Below are 20,076 nucleotides of genomic sequence, written 5' to 3' on the forward strand. Positions count from 1 at the left end.
AAATATATTTCTGAACATCAAGACCATACTGTTTGAATCCAGCTTATCAAACCCTGCAAATCTGGCCTTTCACAATAAGGAATTGAAAACACTAGTCATGGGATCTAATAGGAAAATGCCAAACTGTTACACAGATGTTATATATAAATATGAAATGCTTATTCAAAGCTGCTGAATCTTTACTTCATTGACCAAACCTTAATCATAATGAGTGCCCTACCATTTCTAAATTTGGAAAATGTGATTCTTAACTGTATTAAATAAGTTGTGTTTTATTTTAATTATTTTCAACCTGATAGTGTTTTAACCTAACAAGCATGCAGCTACATATATAGATGTATATATGTATACATGTAACATATGTTTAATCTAATGCATGCACTCTATATTTTCTGTTGTTCAAATTTGTCATTGTTGTTCTTCACTCACATTGATGTCTTATTATACATAAGATGAAATATTTGTACAGTAAATGGTTTTTAATATGGTACACCTGTGATTTACTAATAATTCAATTGCCTTTGTTTGTATCTATTCAAGTTTTTAAACAACTTTATAAAGTTTAATTTCATTGTATACCTTTTCACAGCATAACTTTTAGCTATATTCATTTAATTTTGATTAAACAGAATTACTTTCTTAACTTGTAATGATGATGCATAATTTATTGCACTTAAATTGCCTGGTATTCACATAAGACCAGCATAATTTTGGGCTAGAGTACTACTTAGTGAAAGGACATTGAAAGTTACTGTTGAAAAGATAAGTTTTATTTTTGTAGTAAAGTAACAATTTAAATTTGTGATTTTGGTGCAGTTTTATTTGTCATAGCTTAGTGTAACTGAATGATTGTGGAGCTTTGTGTGTTTGAAACCGACATTTATTTTAACTATTTTTGAAGCTTTCAGTGAACAGTGAAAGATAGCAGTACGAATGAGATCAGCATGCATTGTAAAAAAACAAATGTAATTAACAAGGTGGACTTTTCAAGAATAGTTCGTTGTTGTGAATGTGGGGAGTGTTTGTGGAGAGACTGAACAGGAGACGAGAGAGAGAGAGAATGAATATAACAACAGTGATATGCTGTTGGACTATGATCTATTGGTAAATGCGAAACTGACTGATGTAAAAAAAGAGTGTACTTGCAGGAGGAAATGACTGTATGAATCACAGAATGGAAGTGAGTGAGACTACAGAAGTGAAAAAAAAAAAGTATAGCTAATGAAACAAAAATGAGTCACACTGTAGAAGCAAAGGAAAGTAGGAATGAGGAAATGAAAGAAACAAATAATGGACTGACAGTGTAATTGCCAGGATGCAAGACTTGAAAAATGAGTTGATCACAATGAGAAGCAAGATGAAAAATATGCATTAAAATACACTGCTTGGGAAGAAGTCAATGGACACCATAGCGTGAGGAACAAACACCCATGGCACCTATCTTAATAAGATGTAGGACCTCCTCTTGCTGTGATGACTGCAGCAATCCAACAGGACATACTTTCCACAAGTGTGTGATTGTGATCAGTGGAGTTTTGGACCATTCTTCCCATAGGCATGTAATGAGGTCCTGGGCTCTTGTTAGGCAGATGCTCTTTGACCTTACTTGATACTGCATTTCATCCCATTGATGTTTAATAGGATTGAGATCAGGGCTTTGTGGAGTCAGGTGTTGTGATGTTCATGTGTCCACAGACAATGCAATTACAGCAGCTGCCCTATGACATATTATCTTGTTGAAAGAGACAATGGTCAGTTCTATAGAAATGCCACAAAGTAGGAAATATTGCATTGATCAGAATGTTCAGATACCTCTCAGAGTTCAGTGTTCATGGCACCACAAACAGTTCCAAGACCAAACCAGGAAAAACAGGACCATACCATCACACCGCCACCTCTGAATTTCATAGCTGGGGTTATGCACTCTGATAAAAGACGTTTGCCAAAAATCCATCACCCCCATCCATCTGTTCAGTAGAGGGTGTTAAGTTATTCATTGCTCCATAACACAGCTTTTGAAACCTCCACAACCCACTGTGCATGCTCTTTTCGCCACTGAAGATGACACTGCATGTTGGTTCAGATAATATGGGGCTTGCATATCGTGGTCCTACCATGGAAACCCATGTTGTGAACCTAGGTTCTGAATGTTTTTGTACAGATTCAAATCGCACTGGATGTCTGGAAATCCGCATTCGGTGTTTCTGCCAACAAATGATGTTTTTACATATTATCCTTCGTAGCACCCTGTAGTCGTGTTTGATGAGTATGGTGGCTTGTCCACTGCAGGTAGCACTTGCAGTTGACTACCTGCACTTCCATATCAGTATGGTATCACTGATTGTTGACCTGGGCTAATCCAATTTCTCAACAATTTGCCAAACAGATAAGCCTGCAATATGGCATTTTATCCAAACACCTCTTTCAAACTGTCAGTTCGCTTCTCACAGCCATTTCATCCAGATACTGACTTGGGAAGATAGAAAGTGGAGAAAAAGAGATGACATAACTCATCTCTTTTTCTTCACTCATTGGAATCTCCAAATAATATATGGAGATTCCATTATTAGAAATGTGGTATATGAGAGAATCCATAATGTGTGTTTTCCAGGAGGGAGAATTAACAAGATAATTGATATATTAGATATGAGAAGCAAATAAGCAAGCAAGCAAATTGGTGGTGGTGGATGGATATCAGGAGGTTGTCGAGGAGAGTGAAAGATAACAGTATGATTAGAAAGGCAGTCAGAATGGAATAAAAGAGTGCATAATTGCAGGAGAAAATTACTATATGAATCAAAGAATGGAAGCAAAAGAAAGAAAGTATAGTTGAAGAAACAAAAGTGAGTGACACTCTAGAAGCAGAGGAAAGTATAACTAAAGAAATGAAAGTGAGTGCTACTTTGGAAACGAAGAAAAGTCAAAATAAAGAAATTAATGATAGATTAACAAAGAGTGCAATTGTCAGGATGCAAGACTTGAAAAATAATTTGAACAGAATGAGAAGTGAAATGAAAAATATATGTACTGAGATAAGAAGTTTGGTGGATAATAATGAACAAGTGCAAAAGGTGACAAATGATTTGAGAATATAGCAATGTGTGGTGATTCCATTATTAGAGATGTGGTAAATGCAGTGCTTATTTTGTAAAACAGTAGGTGCCAGTACTCTTTCTTTGGTATACTTGGTAAATGTGCAAAAAATTACACATTTACCTAATACCCATATACTAAAATGTCACTATATTAAAGGTGCCAGTGTGCTGTACCAATGTCTACCATCTCCCCCCCCCCCCTCCCACACACACACACACTCCCCAAATAAAGCACTGGGTAAATGAGAAATTCCATAAGATGTGTTTTCCAGAAGGGAGAATTAGCAAGATAATTGATGCATTAAATATGAGAAGCAGATGAGCAAGCAAGTTGGTGATGGCTGTTGGAACAAATGATTTGGTTAGACATAAGGAGATATAAAGAAAAGTGAAAGGATCACGAATAGTATGTTGTTAGAGCTGTGTGAGGAGAAGGGATTGGAGTTTGTAAATGTGTGGCATTCATTTAAGGTAAGAATGGAAATGTACAAAAGTGGCACATTGCATTTAAATAGATTTGGTGTGAGTCAGTTAGAGAGACTATTGCTGCAATGAATGATATGAGCAAGAGAGTAGAAGTAAAATGTGAAGCAAAAGATCAGGAGAAAGGAGCAGGTGGGACTGATGTAAGTGAGAATAGTACTGTGAATGTTAATGATAGAACAAGAATTCAAGACAGACAGGGAAATGGGGGCATCAGGGTGGACAGGGAGACAGTATATGGAAAGTGGATGTTGGAAGTAGTAGTGAATGCGTGTATGAGGATGGTCACAATGGGATGGTCTGGGATGTATGAAGTATAGTTGAGTCTGAAGAGATAGGATAAGTGGCGATGAAGGCAGTTGGAAAGGTTAAATGTGGGGAAATCATAACCTACAATTGGCATGGACAGTACTGGTTATAGACCTAAAAGTGAATTACTGTGTTTACTTACAAATGCCAGGAGCATCAGAAATCAGAGTGATGAAATAGTTTCATTGATTGAATTTATTCACCCAAAAATATTGGAATATATGAAACCTGGTTGGATAAGGATGATATCTTGATGGTAATAGAAATGAAAGGGTGTGATATTTTTCATGAAGATAGAAAGAACAAAAAGGGCAGTAGGAGGATGAGTGCCGTTAATGAAAGCAGGCAAATTATGTCTGCATAAAGTAGAGATGCGAGATGAGTGGCAATGATTTTAATTCAGTATGGTGTGAGGTGGAGGTTGTTAAGAAGAGATATTTAGTCAGATGCTGCTATAGGCCACGGAATATTGAGAATAGTGATAAAGAAATGTATAAGCAACTAAGGTTAGTGGACAAGGGAAGAGTGATTATTATGGATGATTTTAACTATGAAATTATAGTTTGGTATGAAGAGAAAGCATTTGGGAGTAAGGAAAATGATTTTCTTGAGTTCCTGAGAGAGAGAGAACTATCTTAGGCAGTATGTAAAGGAGGGCACACAAGGATCAAGAGCTTGAGATCTGATCATATCATCAAAGGAGGTGATTGTGAGAGAGGTATTGCACTTCCCACAAGTTGGTGAGAGTGATCAATAAGTGAATACCTGGGTTGTGGCTAGCCATATGAAGACTTCTGTGAGGAAAGGATATATGAGGAATTACAAGGCTGGCACTTATGAAAAGCTTAGGGAATAGCGTGCCACTAATAGAATGGAATGAGGTGTTAAATAGGTGAAAATAAGTGCTGCATGGGAACTGATCAAAAGATATTCAACAATGTCAATGTGCGAATGTATTTCAAAAGTCAAAAGACCGAATAAAATAGGTGTCAAATGGATAAATGTGAAAGGATTAAGCATGAAATTTGGAAGAAGAGTATATTGTGAAGGCAGCACAAGATGAATAATGGTAGCAATCGGTTCCATGAAGAGTATAAAGGGCAGGCCAGAAAGGCGACTCAGTTGGTAAGTACAGGAATATAGCATAAACAGAAATTATCAAATCAGGCCAAAAGAACTCAAGTTGTTCAGATATGTTTTGAGTAGAAGGAAGAATGAGGTTAAGATGATGCTAATGGTAGAATAGTAACTGCTGCAGAAAACATAATTGAAGTATTCAGTGAATAATTTACTATTATTATTGTACCCTCCATGGAGTTGGCAGACTCATCGTGAGAGGTTCATTCAACTAACAACATATTTATCATACCAACTTTTAAAATCCTTAAAACTCTTTGCATTAACAACACATTCTGGTAATGTGTTTCAGTCACTGACATTTCTCCATGTAAAAATTGTACTCCTCACACCCCCTCTTCACCATGCTCTTACTTCGCCTTCTACTCTTTTTGTAATCTCATCTGGATTAATCTGATAAAATCCTCTCATTAACTTAAATGTCTCACTCATATCCTCCAATCCACTAACCTCTGCGATCCACATTTCTTCAACCTTTCTCCATAGCCAGCATTCCAAAGTTCTCCTATAGTCTTAGTCACTCATCTCTGGACCCTCTCTAATGTCTCCACGTCGCATTGAAAACTAGGTGACCAGATCTGAGCACAATAGTCCAAGTGTGGTCTGACCAGTGCTTTATACAGTGGCACAACCACTTCCTTATCCTTACATGTTAGAGTACTTCTTATCATAGCAGCACTATGGTGTGCAGCCTTTGCAACACTAGCAATATGCCCTCTAAACTTCAGATTCCCAAATTTTGAATCTCGTCCACTTCCTATAGTATGGCACCATCAATATAGTACACAGCCTTATATTTCTACACTCCAAAATGCAACACCTTGCACTTATTAAATCTACAACCCCACTCCTTTGTCCTAGTCAACATTTATAAGGGTGTTTTATCCGCATTAGAATGAAATTGTGAGAAATTTAAGTGCAGAAGAAATAGAAGAGGATGGCTTAATTGTGAGTCAGCAGGAAGTATTTGAGGAAATAAATAAGCTTGGCATCAATAAGGCAATAGAATTTGATAAAATATCACCATGTGTCTTAAGGTATTAGCAATGGCATGCCTGTTTAATAAATCTTACAACAGCACAGGTCTCAGTGGAGTGGGAAAAAAGTAAAATTGTTCCACTGCATAAAGACAGTGATAAGACTGTTGGCTACAAATTATAGGGCAATCTGTATATATGGAGTTATGGTTAAGGTATTGGGGAGATTATTGAAAACTAGGATACAGAAATGGATTTATAACAACAATATTCTCTGTGATTGTCAGCATAGGTTTGTTAAAGGGAAATTATGTTTTACAAACTTATATACTATAACAAGGTAACAAAAGATTTTGATAGACTGCCGCACAATAAGCTGCTAAATAAACTGAAACAGATGGGATTAGATAACAAACTACTGAGTTGGTTCAGTGACTGGCTGTCAGATAGGTATCAGAAAGTTGTATAGAGGGATGCAGTACCCTGAAAGAGGAAAGTCACTAGTGGTGTGCAGCAGTAGTCTTTAATCAGACTATTGTTGTTCAATTTGAATTTCATGTTATTGAGATGTGTTTAACTGGTGATATGCAACTATTTGCAGATGATGCAAAATTGGGGAAAAGAATGCAGAGTCAAGCAGATGTTATGGCTTTAGGGGGACTTGAATAGATTGTATAAATAGACAGGTAAGTGGAACTGTCAGTTCAGTGTTGCAAAGTGTAAAGTTTTGAAATTTGGGTGTGTACAGTTTGAATGGGATCCAAAGTATACATTTGGTGGGGAAACTTTAAAAGGAGGTAGGGGGAGATGAGAAATCTGGGAGTGATGGTGGCCAACGACCTGGAATTCAGGGACAACATTGGATAATGGCAAAGATGCAAAGGACCTTGACATGCACAAATAATGAGGTTATGATTCTATTGTATAATAGATGCATAACCTCTTTATTTATGAGGCCTCATGTGGTGATGAGGATATGTTAGAAAAGGTCCAGAGAAGATTCACAAAGGTAATAAATGGTCTTTGGAATATGAAGTATGAAGATAGATTTAAAGAATGTAATTTGCAGAACCTTGTGAATGATTGAATAAGAGGAGAGATATGATTGAGACATATAAGTTGGTCAGGGATTGTTACCAGATTAACATGAAATGAGCTTTTCATATAGTGGGGGGGAGAGAGAGAGGGGTAGAACAAGAGGCCATCCCTAAATCTGTTTAGGAGAGTGTGAGCAAAGTGGTGAGAAGAAGAAGGTTCTTTGCATGGAGAGTGGTTAGTGATGGAATTGTCTGCGCGGTTAGCCTAGTGGCTGTGCACTTCGCAACCATATGACTGGGGAAGGTGTGTCCCAGGTTCGATTCCCGTCGAAGATGTGAGGAATTTGGTGATCTTCCTCAGCCATAGCCAAGTTAGCCAGTCTTGGGCGTGGGCAGTAGGGTTTTTTTTGCCAGTTTGTCTGGCATTTTTCATCCAGCAAACAGGCAAACCAGCCCCGTGAACGCGCACAGATCTACAGCCATAAGTACTTAATCTCCATGAGGGGACTCAACTCGCCCCAATAGGGACGGGGGGAGAAAAAGGGAGGAAACTCCATACGAATAAATAAATCAATTCAAGCAATGCATTCCATCAAAAGTGATGGAATGCATTGCTTGAATGTGTTGTGAACATAGAGACATTGAATTAGTTTAAGGCAACATTGGATGAAGTTTGTGTGTTATAGTGTGTGTGTTACCTCCCATGATGAGGCTCTTACTCCATGGAGGTCAGATGTTAATAACGATTTTTTTTTCTGAGTTATGTTATTTTTACTTGTTTTTAGTAACTTCGTTCCTGCGCATTTACCAAACAGGTATCAGTTAAATGGAATAACATGAGCACTAAATATGAATAATGGTTATATCTTTAATGAAAATAAAGAAGATGCCTTCAGATGTCTTCAGAACTTATCTGATTCCCCCCCCCCCTTGTAAAATTGACAAAAACCGTTATTTTTGAATACAGTGCAAGGAAGATAGTAAATACGTGAAACATTTTGCATACTACTATTTGCAGTCTATTTCTGCTCTATGAACAAATGCAATGAGGTCTGACATTGGTCTCTTCATCACTGCTGTTTACAAACTTATAAATAGAAATGTTTTGAGACAGCTGTATCATAAGCCAGTTTGAAGTCAGCTGTGTTGTGAAATTACATAGATGATAAACTAAAAATTTTATGTTTTCTGAATGGTCCCCATCCATAAATATATTTCACCATCAAAATAAAGATGGACAACAAACTTGCTTTTCTAGATCTTTTATTTAATAAAGATTTAATTGGTAGCATATGCTAGATTGTCTACCAGAAGCCAACTCATACCATTAGATTTTTTCATGCAAACTCAAATGGGGACAAAAGTTCTGAATTGCTGCAAGTCATTCTCAACAATTATTTTTTAAATCTTGAATATAAAGTCTTCTGGTGAAGTGGGGGGGGGGGTTAGAAGCAACTTCAGCAAATCATGTTAAAAAGAAGGTGAGGGAATATATTCAGTTACTATTAGTATTTGTTCAAAAGCTTTTTTTTTTTACACATAATGATCTGTCCTCTAGTGACCAACTAACCTTGAGAACTAAGCTCAGTGATGATCCAAAGTTGACAGAGTATACAGATAATAGGAGGCTGGATGCAATTTACTGTATTAATTTTGCTTTCTCTCTCAATAATTACTTAGTTTTTTTTTTTTGTTTTGTTTTGTTTTGTTTTCCTCAGAGATAATTATATGCTGTTCTTATAAAGGTTTAATTTTTTCCTTCCTAATCTCTAGGTTGTTGTTGAGGATTCTAGATACTGGCCAATAGTATTTGACTGCACTACAAACTGGAGTGCCTTGAAGTAAGTTTTATTAGAATGCAAACTTGCTGTATAATTAATTTGCCAATGAATAATATACAGGCTTCTCATGGGAAAAAATAAATAATGAAGCATCTTAATGGAACTGATTTTCTGTGAGAGATTTGTATTTGATTAGACTATTCACATATCACTAGTAAATCTAATATTCTGGCTGCTGGTGTTTTCAGACGTGTTCATGTGTTTACATATTCAAATTGTATCAAAAATGAGAAATGCTTTTCAAGTGAGGCTACGTTAACCAACCCCAGACAGTAGTTGAAAGGTTTACTCTATGAAATTCTCCTTCCTCCCTCTTCTCGCACAATACTCCTGGGAACTCATAAACACATCAATGAAAGAAACAATGTATTAGCTGTCTCAGTGAATGCATCCTTGCCATTCCACTCTGGAGAAATGCTGTTAAAGTCTTAGTATCTGGAATTACAGAGTATATCATCCAAGTTTTTTAAAAAAGGTAATCAACCAAATCTTTCTTAAATAATTTAAGATGTATTTACAGTTTATATTCCTTCAATTCTGAATCTGTAAAGTGAGGTTGAATGATTGCAACAGACTGTTTGCAATATGCTTTCAAAATCGCACATGAGGTTCTGCGTTGCAATTTCATTAGGACTGGATAAATCATCCATCAGCTATGGATAGATGGTTTCTATTCTTTCTTACTTTCTAAAAGAAAAAAAAAGTCTGTTAATTATCTCATTTGTGTTATGAAAGTATTCCTTTCAAATAAATACCCATTTAGAGAGGGGAACATGGCCTACTACTTTCCTTTGTCCTTAATTAATCACATTCACTGTTATAAAGGTGCTTTTTGACAAGCCTGAAACACTATTTCTGTTTTTGTTTCTTTCTCTTTCAGGATTACATAATTTCATCCTAACAATTCAATGTTGTTGTCTTGTCCTTTGAAGAGTCTTAGATGTTTCCATGTGCTCCTTAAACTGCTTTGGCTATGTTGATGATTTTGTTTGTATAGAGCTGTTGTTCAGGATTAAGGTCTATTGCTTGCAGGCTGCTGTAATTGCTGGACAGGTAAAAATGTGAGTGGGTGTCAGTTCAGTATTAGGGCAGTTGTTGCAGTTTCTACATGTTCTCATATCATCTGTATTGATCTTCATAATTTGATAAAATAATAATAATGTGATTATTGAAAATGCGTATAGTTATAGTTTTCTATCACTTCAAAAGGCCCTTAGATTTTTTTTTTTAGAATAGACTATGTGAAAAAGAGAGGTTTCAGCCAACAGTTCAGTGGAGAGATGTGGACACGAATAGTGTATAATCTGCATCACCCATGCAGCAAAAACAATAGAATTTGAATCAGAGGATGCAAAAAAAAGTGTTAAGGTCTCATTTTTATATGTAGTATCCATTAACTTTTTTTTCATCTTTTCATCCATTTGAGACTGACAAGTGTAGCATTCTAGAATCAAGAAGTTAATCATCTCATTCTGACATTATCATGAAATGAATGTAAAAAAAAAATAAAATAAATCATTTTGTATTATCCTCCTACAAAAATATCTAAATAACCTGAAGAACCAGGACTATTGAAGAGTAGTATCTCTTCCTTATATCCAACACAAGACAGATAAAATATCACAGATATTAAGACTACAAAAAATAAAAGTAATCCTCATTCCTCTTCATAAGATCTCAGTATTTACATCTGCTGAAACCTCTCCTATTCTAAGGAATGGAAGGACTGCAAAATCTGTTGCTTTCGTCTTGCTGCATGTGGTCTGTCAAGATCTGGAGATATTCATATGTCAGAACACATACAACAAATGAAAATTATTCAAGTCCTTTAGCAAAAAAAATAAACAATAATAATAAAAAGCGGGGACGAGGAAGCTCACCTGTTGTACTATTGGTTTACAACTTTGTATGGGTGGAGATTAAAAAAGGGGGGGGGGGGCGGGACCAATATTTCACTACAACAGTTTTATAAGGAAATTCAAAAAAGCTTCCAAAATGTTACACGTTGCCATCCAGTATTAAAAAAAAAAAAAAAAAAAAAATATCTTACATCAATTATGGTCCTTATTTCATCTGACATGTAATTTGCACCCTTAGACATAACAATGCCTCTTGAATTTGATTTAACCTCATGCTTAATTGTCCAACTGTTTCATTGATTAAACAGCTAAACATTTATCATTGAGTTGTATTTTGTAAATGCCTCCTTTTTGAAATATGTAATTTTTCCTGAAGCAGTATATTTCAACATACACAAAACCTAGTTGAGTTTTAAGCTAATAAATCAGTCTTTATATTTACTGTCTCTCTATTGTCTTTATTCTAGAAGTTGACTGCAGAAGCATTAGAGATAGGACCATGGACTTTTTATTCTGGAATACTTATTAACAGTATTTTAACAGTAGTTAGTAGGACATCTCTTGCTACATGAATTGACCTGGATCTGGACCAAACTGGAATATCATTTTGACACATACACCAGATTATACCAAATGATATTCAGACTTCAGTGAAACACTTCCCAAACATCAACAAATAGAGCTGTATATAATTTACCAAAAATTTAGGAGATACTCATTTGTAACACTAACTTTAACTCAATAAGTCTGGCAGTAAAGCTTATACATTGATTATTTGTAACTGCATTTTTTAAAAGGAAATTACAATGTAGACTGATATTAACTACAATAAATTTAATATCTTCTGTATTTTGGCAATCAAATTGCCGCCATCGGGAAACAGAATACAATGTGTGCACACACTCACTAGACTGAGTAACAAGGCTGAAGTATGTCAACCTCGTACTTCATGAGCCTATATATATTGCACTCTAGTAGGCTAAAATGGGTGTTCTTGGCTCTTGGGCTGAAGTATGAAAGATGACAGTTTGCCAAATTTGAAGCAGTTTCACACAACCAAATCTGTTGAGATTTACATAGTTTCTTGGCTGAGGTATATTCAATGAATAGTCTCTTCTATTTATGTTTGCTGCAGTGGAGTAGAGTGACCGTCTGCCATCATATCCTGTGTTGGGGGTATCCAAACATGGTTGCAGGTCCTGAGTGACTGTAGTGTGGAAACAGATATAGTCCTTATCACTGACTTAGCTCTCCTGCCTGTTTGGACATAGGGTAGTTTACAACTGCAAACGACCTGCTAAAAACCTGGCAGGTCTAGAGACTGGAGCTAGTCTTTAGTGGAGTAGATAATGGGCCAGTAAAGGTCTGTAAGTGGTTGTAAGGTTGTTTTTATCAAGTTTTAAGATAATGTGGAGATTCCATAGCATGCAAGGACTGTCAATACAGTAAGTTGAAACTGAAGCCTTTCGGTTAACTGAACAGATTAAAATGGAAAAAATAGATGAAATAGATGCAAAATAATAATTAAATTGTTTTAGTTTTTATATCATCTACATTTTATTGTATCTTCCTTTCTAAAAAAACTGTCATTATGAGTGATAATTGCCATATAATCTTGATCATTAGATATATGATAATTCAGATATTTATTAGCAAACCAAGGCTCATACCTTTTGTTCAGTTGAGATTGAAGTTCTCTAGACAAATTAGCAGGCTAACCTTTTTAAAATTTGCAGGAGTAATAACATTATTCCTAGTTGTGTAAAATTGAAACATTTTTTTCATTAATCCAAAGCATTCTCTATTTATGTGTGCAATCCTGCTCTCTGCTCTTATACATGATTAAATTGGTGGCACTCCTTGAATACTTACTATCAGACAGGTTGTTTCACTAACTCATTAACAGATATACTGGCTGTTTTTTTTTGTTTTTTTTTTTAAACAATTTAAAAAAATAGTTGGCATATTACCAGAGTCATCTACCTCATAAAGAATGCTGCTTCTAACCCTCGGCTACAGTTCAAACATACTGAAGCTAAACTTTCTTCTACCTTCCTCAAACCTGAAGCAATCAGTGCTCTGAATCACCAGAACTTTGCTATTAACCCTCTATTGCCCGAATTAATTATGTGATTAAAAAAAATTACATATGCTTACAGATAGTTTAACACTGAACTGCTGAACACATATATGGTGCAATTTTATATTTCTAAATTTTAATTTTTCCAAAATAGGTTTGTGACTTGGAAATCACACTGGGCAGTTCTGACCTGAGTCAGAACTATATGTCAGTTTATGAAATTCCATAAACTGACATGTATATACAGCATCCAAAAAATTGTTAGATTTCATTCTTATCAGTGTTGATTGGCTTTGATGCATCTTTTTGTATTGCATATACATTTGTTTGGTATGCTGTATTTTCCAAAATGTCATTGTCCAATAAGTGCCTAAAATAACTAACAGGTTCATGGAGAGTTCCCGGTCCAGGAATCAGGCTTCCGTTCCACTGCTGAATGGGCCGAGTAGAGTGGCAGGTAACTTTCTTCCAGTCAGAACTGACATAATTCATTTCACTGTCCATAGAGTCATCTTCATTTTCACTGAGTTGTCTATCAACACTATCTTCATCACTTTCATCGCTCTCAGATAATAATAGGCATAACATTCTTACCCATATTAATGCTTACTTTGTCATGCTCACTGTCTGAAGCCAATACAGAATCTTCAGATTCATAACCAGAAATTAATCTTACTCGAACATGCTCCTGCTCGTTTTTCTTCTTCCATAAAATGCTTTTACATCCATGACTGTAACCTAAAGTATGATTATGGTACTGTTAGTGCCCAGTGATACTTGAAAGTCACAAACCTAATTTCATTCATCATCATCATCAAATTCCTGCCATGTACCCTCAAGGGGTGTACAGGATATGATAGTACAACATGAAAAAAATTACATCATTACTAACTTCCTATCTACAATTTTTCTCCAAATCAGTCTGTTACTTGTCAAGACTCCAACATTATCAGATCTTATATTTCTATCATCTAAGGCACTTTGTACCATATCAATCCACCTATATCTTAGTCTTTCTCTGGGTCGTTTTCCTGCCAACCTGGTAGAAAACACTTGTTTTGCTAATCTTTCCTCGTCCATTCTGTTTAAGTGACCATGCCACCAGAGATTAGCTCTGCTAACGCATTCCTGGATGTTGACAATGTCAGGTTCTTTCCTAATATCCTCATTTTTAATATGATATTGCCATTGATGCCATCTGTTCACGCGTATAATCTTTCTCAGGAATCTCATATCTGCGGTCTCTAGTCTTTGGTCAAGTGTTTTACTTCTGCCCCAGCTCTCATATCCATAAGTTAAAACTGGTTTGAACACTGTCTTGTATACAGCTAAATTAGCGTTCCGACTAATTTCTCTCTTATTCCGTATGAATTTATTCAATTGACTTCCTACCATACCAACTTTGCTGATTCTGTTGTCTATTTCTATATTTAATTTACCATCTTCAGTAAAAATCGTGCCTAAGTAGCAGAAATGTATCACTTGTTCCACAGGTTCTCCATTCACAACACAGTTGACATTTTCAATGATTCTGCCTATTTTCATTGTCTTTGTATTTTTATTGCTGACCTTTATACCATATCTATTACAACAGCTATTCAATTTAGTCAGAGAATCTTGCAGACTTCTAGCGGATTTATTTAGAAGTATAACATCATCCATATAAAGCAAAGAGCTGACATTAACATCTCCAATTTTGATATCATATTTAATACCACTTTCTTTCATAATGTGATCCATATAGATAATGAATAACAGAGGGGATAATGTACATCCTTGTCTCACACCAGATTTAACATTAAACCATCTTCCTGTACTTCCTTCAATTTTAACTGCTGACTTACAACTCAAATACAGACTAAGTATAGCTTGATATAATGCCCCATTGACACCATATAACTGTAGCGTATTGAATAGCTTCTCTCTTGGCACCTTGTCATATGCCTTTTCCAAATCGACAAAACTCAAAAACAGATCTCTGTATATTCCCATGCCTTCTCGACTATTTGTCGTAAAGTGAAGATCTGATCCTGACAGCCTCTATTTAGCCTGAATCCAGCTTGTTCTTCACCAAGCTTTTCTTTCACAATTCTTCTCAACCATTTCTCAAGTATACTTGCATAGATCTTGCCAGGAACACTCAGTAGGGAAATACCTCTGTAATTCTCACATTCAGTTTTATTTCCCTTTTTATATATGGGTACTATGAGAGCTCTACTCCAATCATCGGGAATTCGTCCCTCTGTCCAGGCTTTCTGAACTATGCAGTGCAGCCACTGTAAGACTCTTATACTTCAGCATTTCTGGTTGAATATCATCTACTCCTGCTGCCTTTCCACATTTCAAGCCTTTGATGGCTTTTTCTACTTCAAGTATGGATATGTATTCCTGACTGCATGCCTGGTCAATGTTTTTTTTTTTTTTTTTATCACTGTGCTGTCATCACTGCTTGTTTCATTTAGCAGTTTTTCAAAGTAATTACTCCATACTTCAAGGATATCTTTTTCTCCTCTTTTCATGTCACTTTTATCATCTCTAACTCCTTTTACAGCACTCTTTCCTCCATTCCTAAGCTTCTTCAACAACCTCCAGAATATTTTGCCACCTTCTTCATATTTATTTTCTATGTTCTTGCCAAAGTCCTCCCATGACTTTTGTTTAGCTAGTTTTACACAGTGTTTAGCTTTCTTACATTTGTCTCGGTATTCTCTAAGAGCACAAGCTGACTTATTTGCCAGGAACTTTTGATATGCTTTCTTCTTTTCCTTCACTACCTCTTTAACTTCCTGTGTCCACCATGGAGTTCTGATTTTTCTATCCTTGCAGACAACCTCACCACATGCCTCTCTGGCTGAATCAATCAGGATTTTCTTCTAGGTTTGCCACTGAATCTCCAAGGTCTGATTCCTGTTCTCAAACTCTTTCATTTTTTCTTCAATAATCTTTGTGTATTTTAGTCTACAGTTCACATCTGCTTAACTTTTATTTGCTTTAAAACTTTCTTACATGTTCTTCTTTTCAATATGAAATTCAATGTTATCCTGCTCAAGACTAAATAGTGATCACTTCTAATTTCAAATGTACACTCTGGTGTCCTGCACCAAGGAGAAAACATCACTATCAACTATAACATAGTCAATGAGACTTTTCTTATTCCTTGCCTCTTCTCTCCATGTGAATTTGTGCACATTTTTATGTTGGAACATGGTGTTAGTAATAACTAGTCCATGTCCTGAGCAGAAATCCAACAGATATTTGCCATTATTATTAGCTTTGCTGTTTTCTCCAAATTTTCCCAAAATATTTTTGTGTCTGACAATCATTTCCTACTCTGTTATTTAGATCCCCAACAAGGACCAGCTTTTCCTTTTTCATTGTGTCAGTGCCTTTTTCTAAAGCCTCAAAAAATTCCTCCACTTCTACCTTAGTAGAACCTTCTGTGGGACCATAGGTACATATAAGTCTCTTTGTCCAGTTCCCCATTCTCATATTTGCCCACATTACTCTACTTGGGACTGACTGCCATTCAAGAAGATTAGCCTCGTATTTTGTGTTGAATACTATGGCTGCTACTCCTTTTCCTTGATTTTCATTGCCTGAATATAACATTGTGTATTTATTGCTCAGAAAGATCTCGCCAGTTTTTGTCTTTTTTGTTTCAGTCACCCCTATTATGTCGAACTGGTACTTATCTAATTCCTCAGCTAGCTCCATTTCTTTGCCATTCAGGCTTCTTACGTTGATAGTACCGATGTTTAACTCTGGTGATGTTGAGTTGGGGTTTGTTTTCAGATTTGTTCCAGTCGCTGACTTTTCGCTGTTCGCCCTGGTTCCCTGGCGAAAACAATGGGGGGGCCTTGTTTAACCGGGCGACGCCTCAGCCAGCATGAAATTTTGTCGTGTTGTACCATCATTTTTTTATTTTGGTTTAAGCCAATAAGAAGACAATTTGGTCGGCTAAATCCCAAATTGCCAGCCCATCTTTGTTTGTTCAGTATCCAAGTAGATACCCAATTTCATTCATAAAAACAGTAATAATAACTTTCCTAAGATAATATTCATATCATATTGAAGAATTATACTTACATTTGAGTTTATGTCTTTTTATTTGTTACAAACATGAAAAATAAAGCTGTAAAATGGTTTTCAGTTGTTTAGTCCTTGTACAAACAAGGACTAAACAACTGAAACAACATGTGGCAGCAGTCCTGTACATACAGACCTCTAGTGATATAAATATGTACTTTCTAGTATTGCCAACACATGCAACCAAGTAGGCCATACTGGAACTTACATTGATTACAGAGGAATAACATCCATAATAGCAATAAAATAATGACATAACTGGTTTGTGACTTCAGAGTTACAATGGGCAATAGAGGGTTAAACCTATACCAAAAAAAAAAAAAAAAATCTTACTTTGTGATACACAATGATCAAGATGTCTCCATCTCTCCCACCCACATTGCCATTAATGTTATGCTTGATATATCCAGGAACTCTGACCTTCACACCTTCTACCTAGACTGAAAAAAACACCCAATCATGCTCATAGATAAGTTATTTAGGACGTAAAGCTTTTCTCTGTTTTGTTAATCAATTTCACTTACATTCTACCATGTAGGATCTCCAAAAAGCAACCTCTCAAAACATTGTATTAAAAAATAACAGCACATAATCTAATTACCTTACTAAAAGATTGGTCCAGATATGCTAATCTTACAAACACGCAGGTTAAAAATAAATAAATAAAAATAATAATAATAAAAAAAATAACCTCAAAGCTTCTTAGAAGTGTAATCTCATGTCATGGGAAGGATATAGATAAGTTAAAAGAATTATATAATTCTAAATCCTACCCTGCTTTCAAACATGCAAGTTGCCCCAAATTAACAAACAAAAAAAAAGTACCATTACACTCATTTGTTCTGGCATTAATTCACCTACTTCCTACAATATGATGGTTAAACATTTATCCAAGAGTGTTTTCTCATAGTAATGATTAATACCTCATCACACATCAAGATCTTGGCTTGCTTTTAATCTAGTACAGAAAAACATATCTTCCACAGTACTGACATAATTGTCTGTTTTGAAGTCTCCTCCTTTCTTGACCAGAGGTCAACTTAAAGACTTTTTTTTTATTTATTCCAAGCATAATATTCTCCCAGTATTCCAGTCCTGTTTCGATTCATCATGACTTTCACTTTCATTTGACAGGGGAAATTTTACAAATATAGAGTATACAGTCATGGACTTTCTACTTTTGCTTCCCTTGCAAACTTTTGTATCATGACATGTGAAGAAATTCTTTGAGCGTTGCCCTGCAGATTTAGTTTTACTGTACTGTACAAATGATATTCTGTATTTGTTCACATAATCTGAGACATATTTGAAACATTAGAATTCCTGAGCTATATTCAGTACCTACCACTAAGTCATCTGAGGTCTTTCAGGAATTGGCTGGAGAAGGCCATTTTAATTCACTCAAGTAAATATAAGTACTAAAGACTTTCTTGTATATGCTTCTGTGCTGTAAAAAAATAAAAAAAATTCAATGCATAATGCTACTTTTTTGCACTTGTGAACTCTAATCTGCCTATAGGCCAGCATTTCCCAAATGGTGGGTTACAACCCGGCACCGGACACGAAAACTAAATGCCGGGTCGCCTAAAAAACTTTCTAAAACCTAGGTGTTTCGTTTTTGGGTTTTCTTTTTTTCATTAAACTCTAAAATACAAGTAAATAGCGTTTAATCAGGACTAATGAATAAATAATTTAATTAATAGAGACAAGAAACGCACTCTGTCCGCATCGCCATTTCACAGTCTCTTTGTTCACAGTACAGTAGCTCAACTAATGACGTAATTAATAAATTACTTGGCTTTAGTGTAATTTCTTTATATTTTTGTAAGAGTAAATGCTTCTTTATTATAATAATAATAAATGAAAACTCTATGAACATTCAAATCTGTTTTATTTTACCTATTGGCCATAAAAATTTTAGTGGGTCACGAAGATGAAGTATTAAAATAACTGGACCACGGAAAAAAAAGTTTGGGAAAACCTTGCTATAGGCGACTCATTTAGGACTTTGGGCTTTTTACTATTTCCTTACTCAGTGTCCTTTACATGTGATGCCTGCATGCATGCACTTATAAGAAATAATAAAAATTATTTTAGTTGTTACATCGTGTTGTCATCTCCTTTCTATGTACAAGCATTGTATATTATAGCATATTTATTTTGTAGAGTTATCTAATTTCTGAAAGGGTTTTTACATACTAAACTTATAAGTAGGCCAAAATTCAGTATGAATTGAAATGAAAGATATTATGAAAAGTGAAGATCCAAAATGTAAAATGCATGAAGTAGTAATGAGTTAGTGACATGGAACATTAAAATATTCCTTTCTTTTAGTGTTACATGGTGATCAGCATTCATTTTAGAAATTATGGACTTTGTTATAAATAACTCTTTTAATATCCTGACATTTCGATCTTCGTATTAAGATCATCATTTGGATCATATACAAATATACAGGACAAGCTAAGTTACATTACATACAGTAAGCTAGAGAAACAATGAATTGATCACTAGTTATTCTACTGGCATGACCTCTAGTGAAAAAAAAATACTTATTTATAAACTACATCAAGCTAAATTCTATTTATGGTAACATGAATAAACATTCTTTCAGTAACAATGATGTCCTATTTTTAGCATTAGGATTTTTTATTTAGAATCCTGGATTTTCTACAGCCCTGTTTATAGCTGCTCTTAGAGAGGAAGGTTCCGTGGGTCGAATATATGCCTTCCATATGTTTGGGATTTTTAGACCATCATTATTGTTCAGATTGGGGTGGTTGGTAATAATCTCACAGGCTTCCTTAAATTTGCATTCATACCATGTTTTGGTGTGATGTAGACAACTAGTGCTTTTCCAGTCATTTCTACGTAAGGTGTTCAATGCATGATCAGAAAGGCCACCTTCACCATAATTATTAAATTTAATGTGATGTTTATGTTCTTTTTGTATGATAGGAATTGTGCATCCTGTTTCTCCTATATATGGTATTGTTGTATCGAATTGTAGTTTTTTTTTTGTTAACCTTATTCTACCAATATCCTACCGCCATTTATGTTGTGTCACTTTCTTCCTTATCACAATTATTTTAACCTTTTATGCTATATCTCCATAATACACTCTACCGGGTAGCACGTGGTACCTTTGAGGGACAATGGAATTTCCTCGAGA

The 20,076-nt window shown here is 35.4% G+C and overlaps 1 protein-coding gene across 4 annotated transcripts in view; it reads left to right on the top strand.

The window, feature by feature from the left end:
- The window catches only part of shtd (anaphase promoting complex subunit 1), an 844,012-nt gene that overhangs the window by 695,711 nt on the left and 128,225 nt on the right, over positions 1–20,076 (top strand). For all 4 annotated transcript variants that reach the window (XM_090401046.1, XM_090401047.1, XM_090401049.1 and 1 more), the window contains one exon: positions 8,812–8,879. In XM_090401046.1, the coding sequence (XP_090257172.1) occupies positions 8,812–8,879 (68 nt within the window). The remainder of the gene's footprint in view (positions 1–8,811; positions 8,880–20,076) is intronic.

Source organism: Typopeltis vanoorti, chromosome 11, assembly GCF_054136105.1.
Source record: "Typopeltis vanoorti isolate ZY-2024b chromosome 11, IOZ_Tvanoo_1.0, whole genome shotgun sequence".
In the NCBI taxonomy this organism is placed as follows: domain Eukaryota; kingdom Metazoa; phylum Arthropoda; class Arachnida; order Uropygi; family Thelyphonidae; genus Typopeltis; species Typopeltis vanoorti.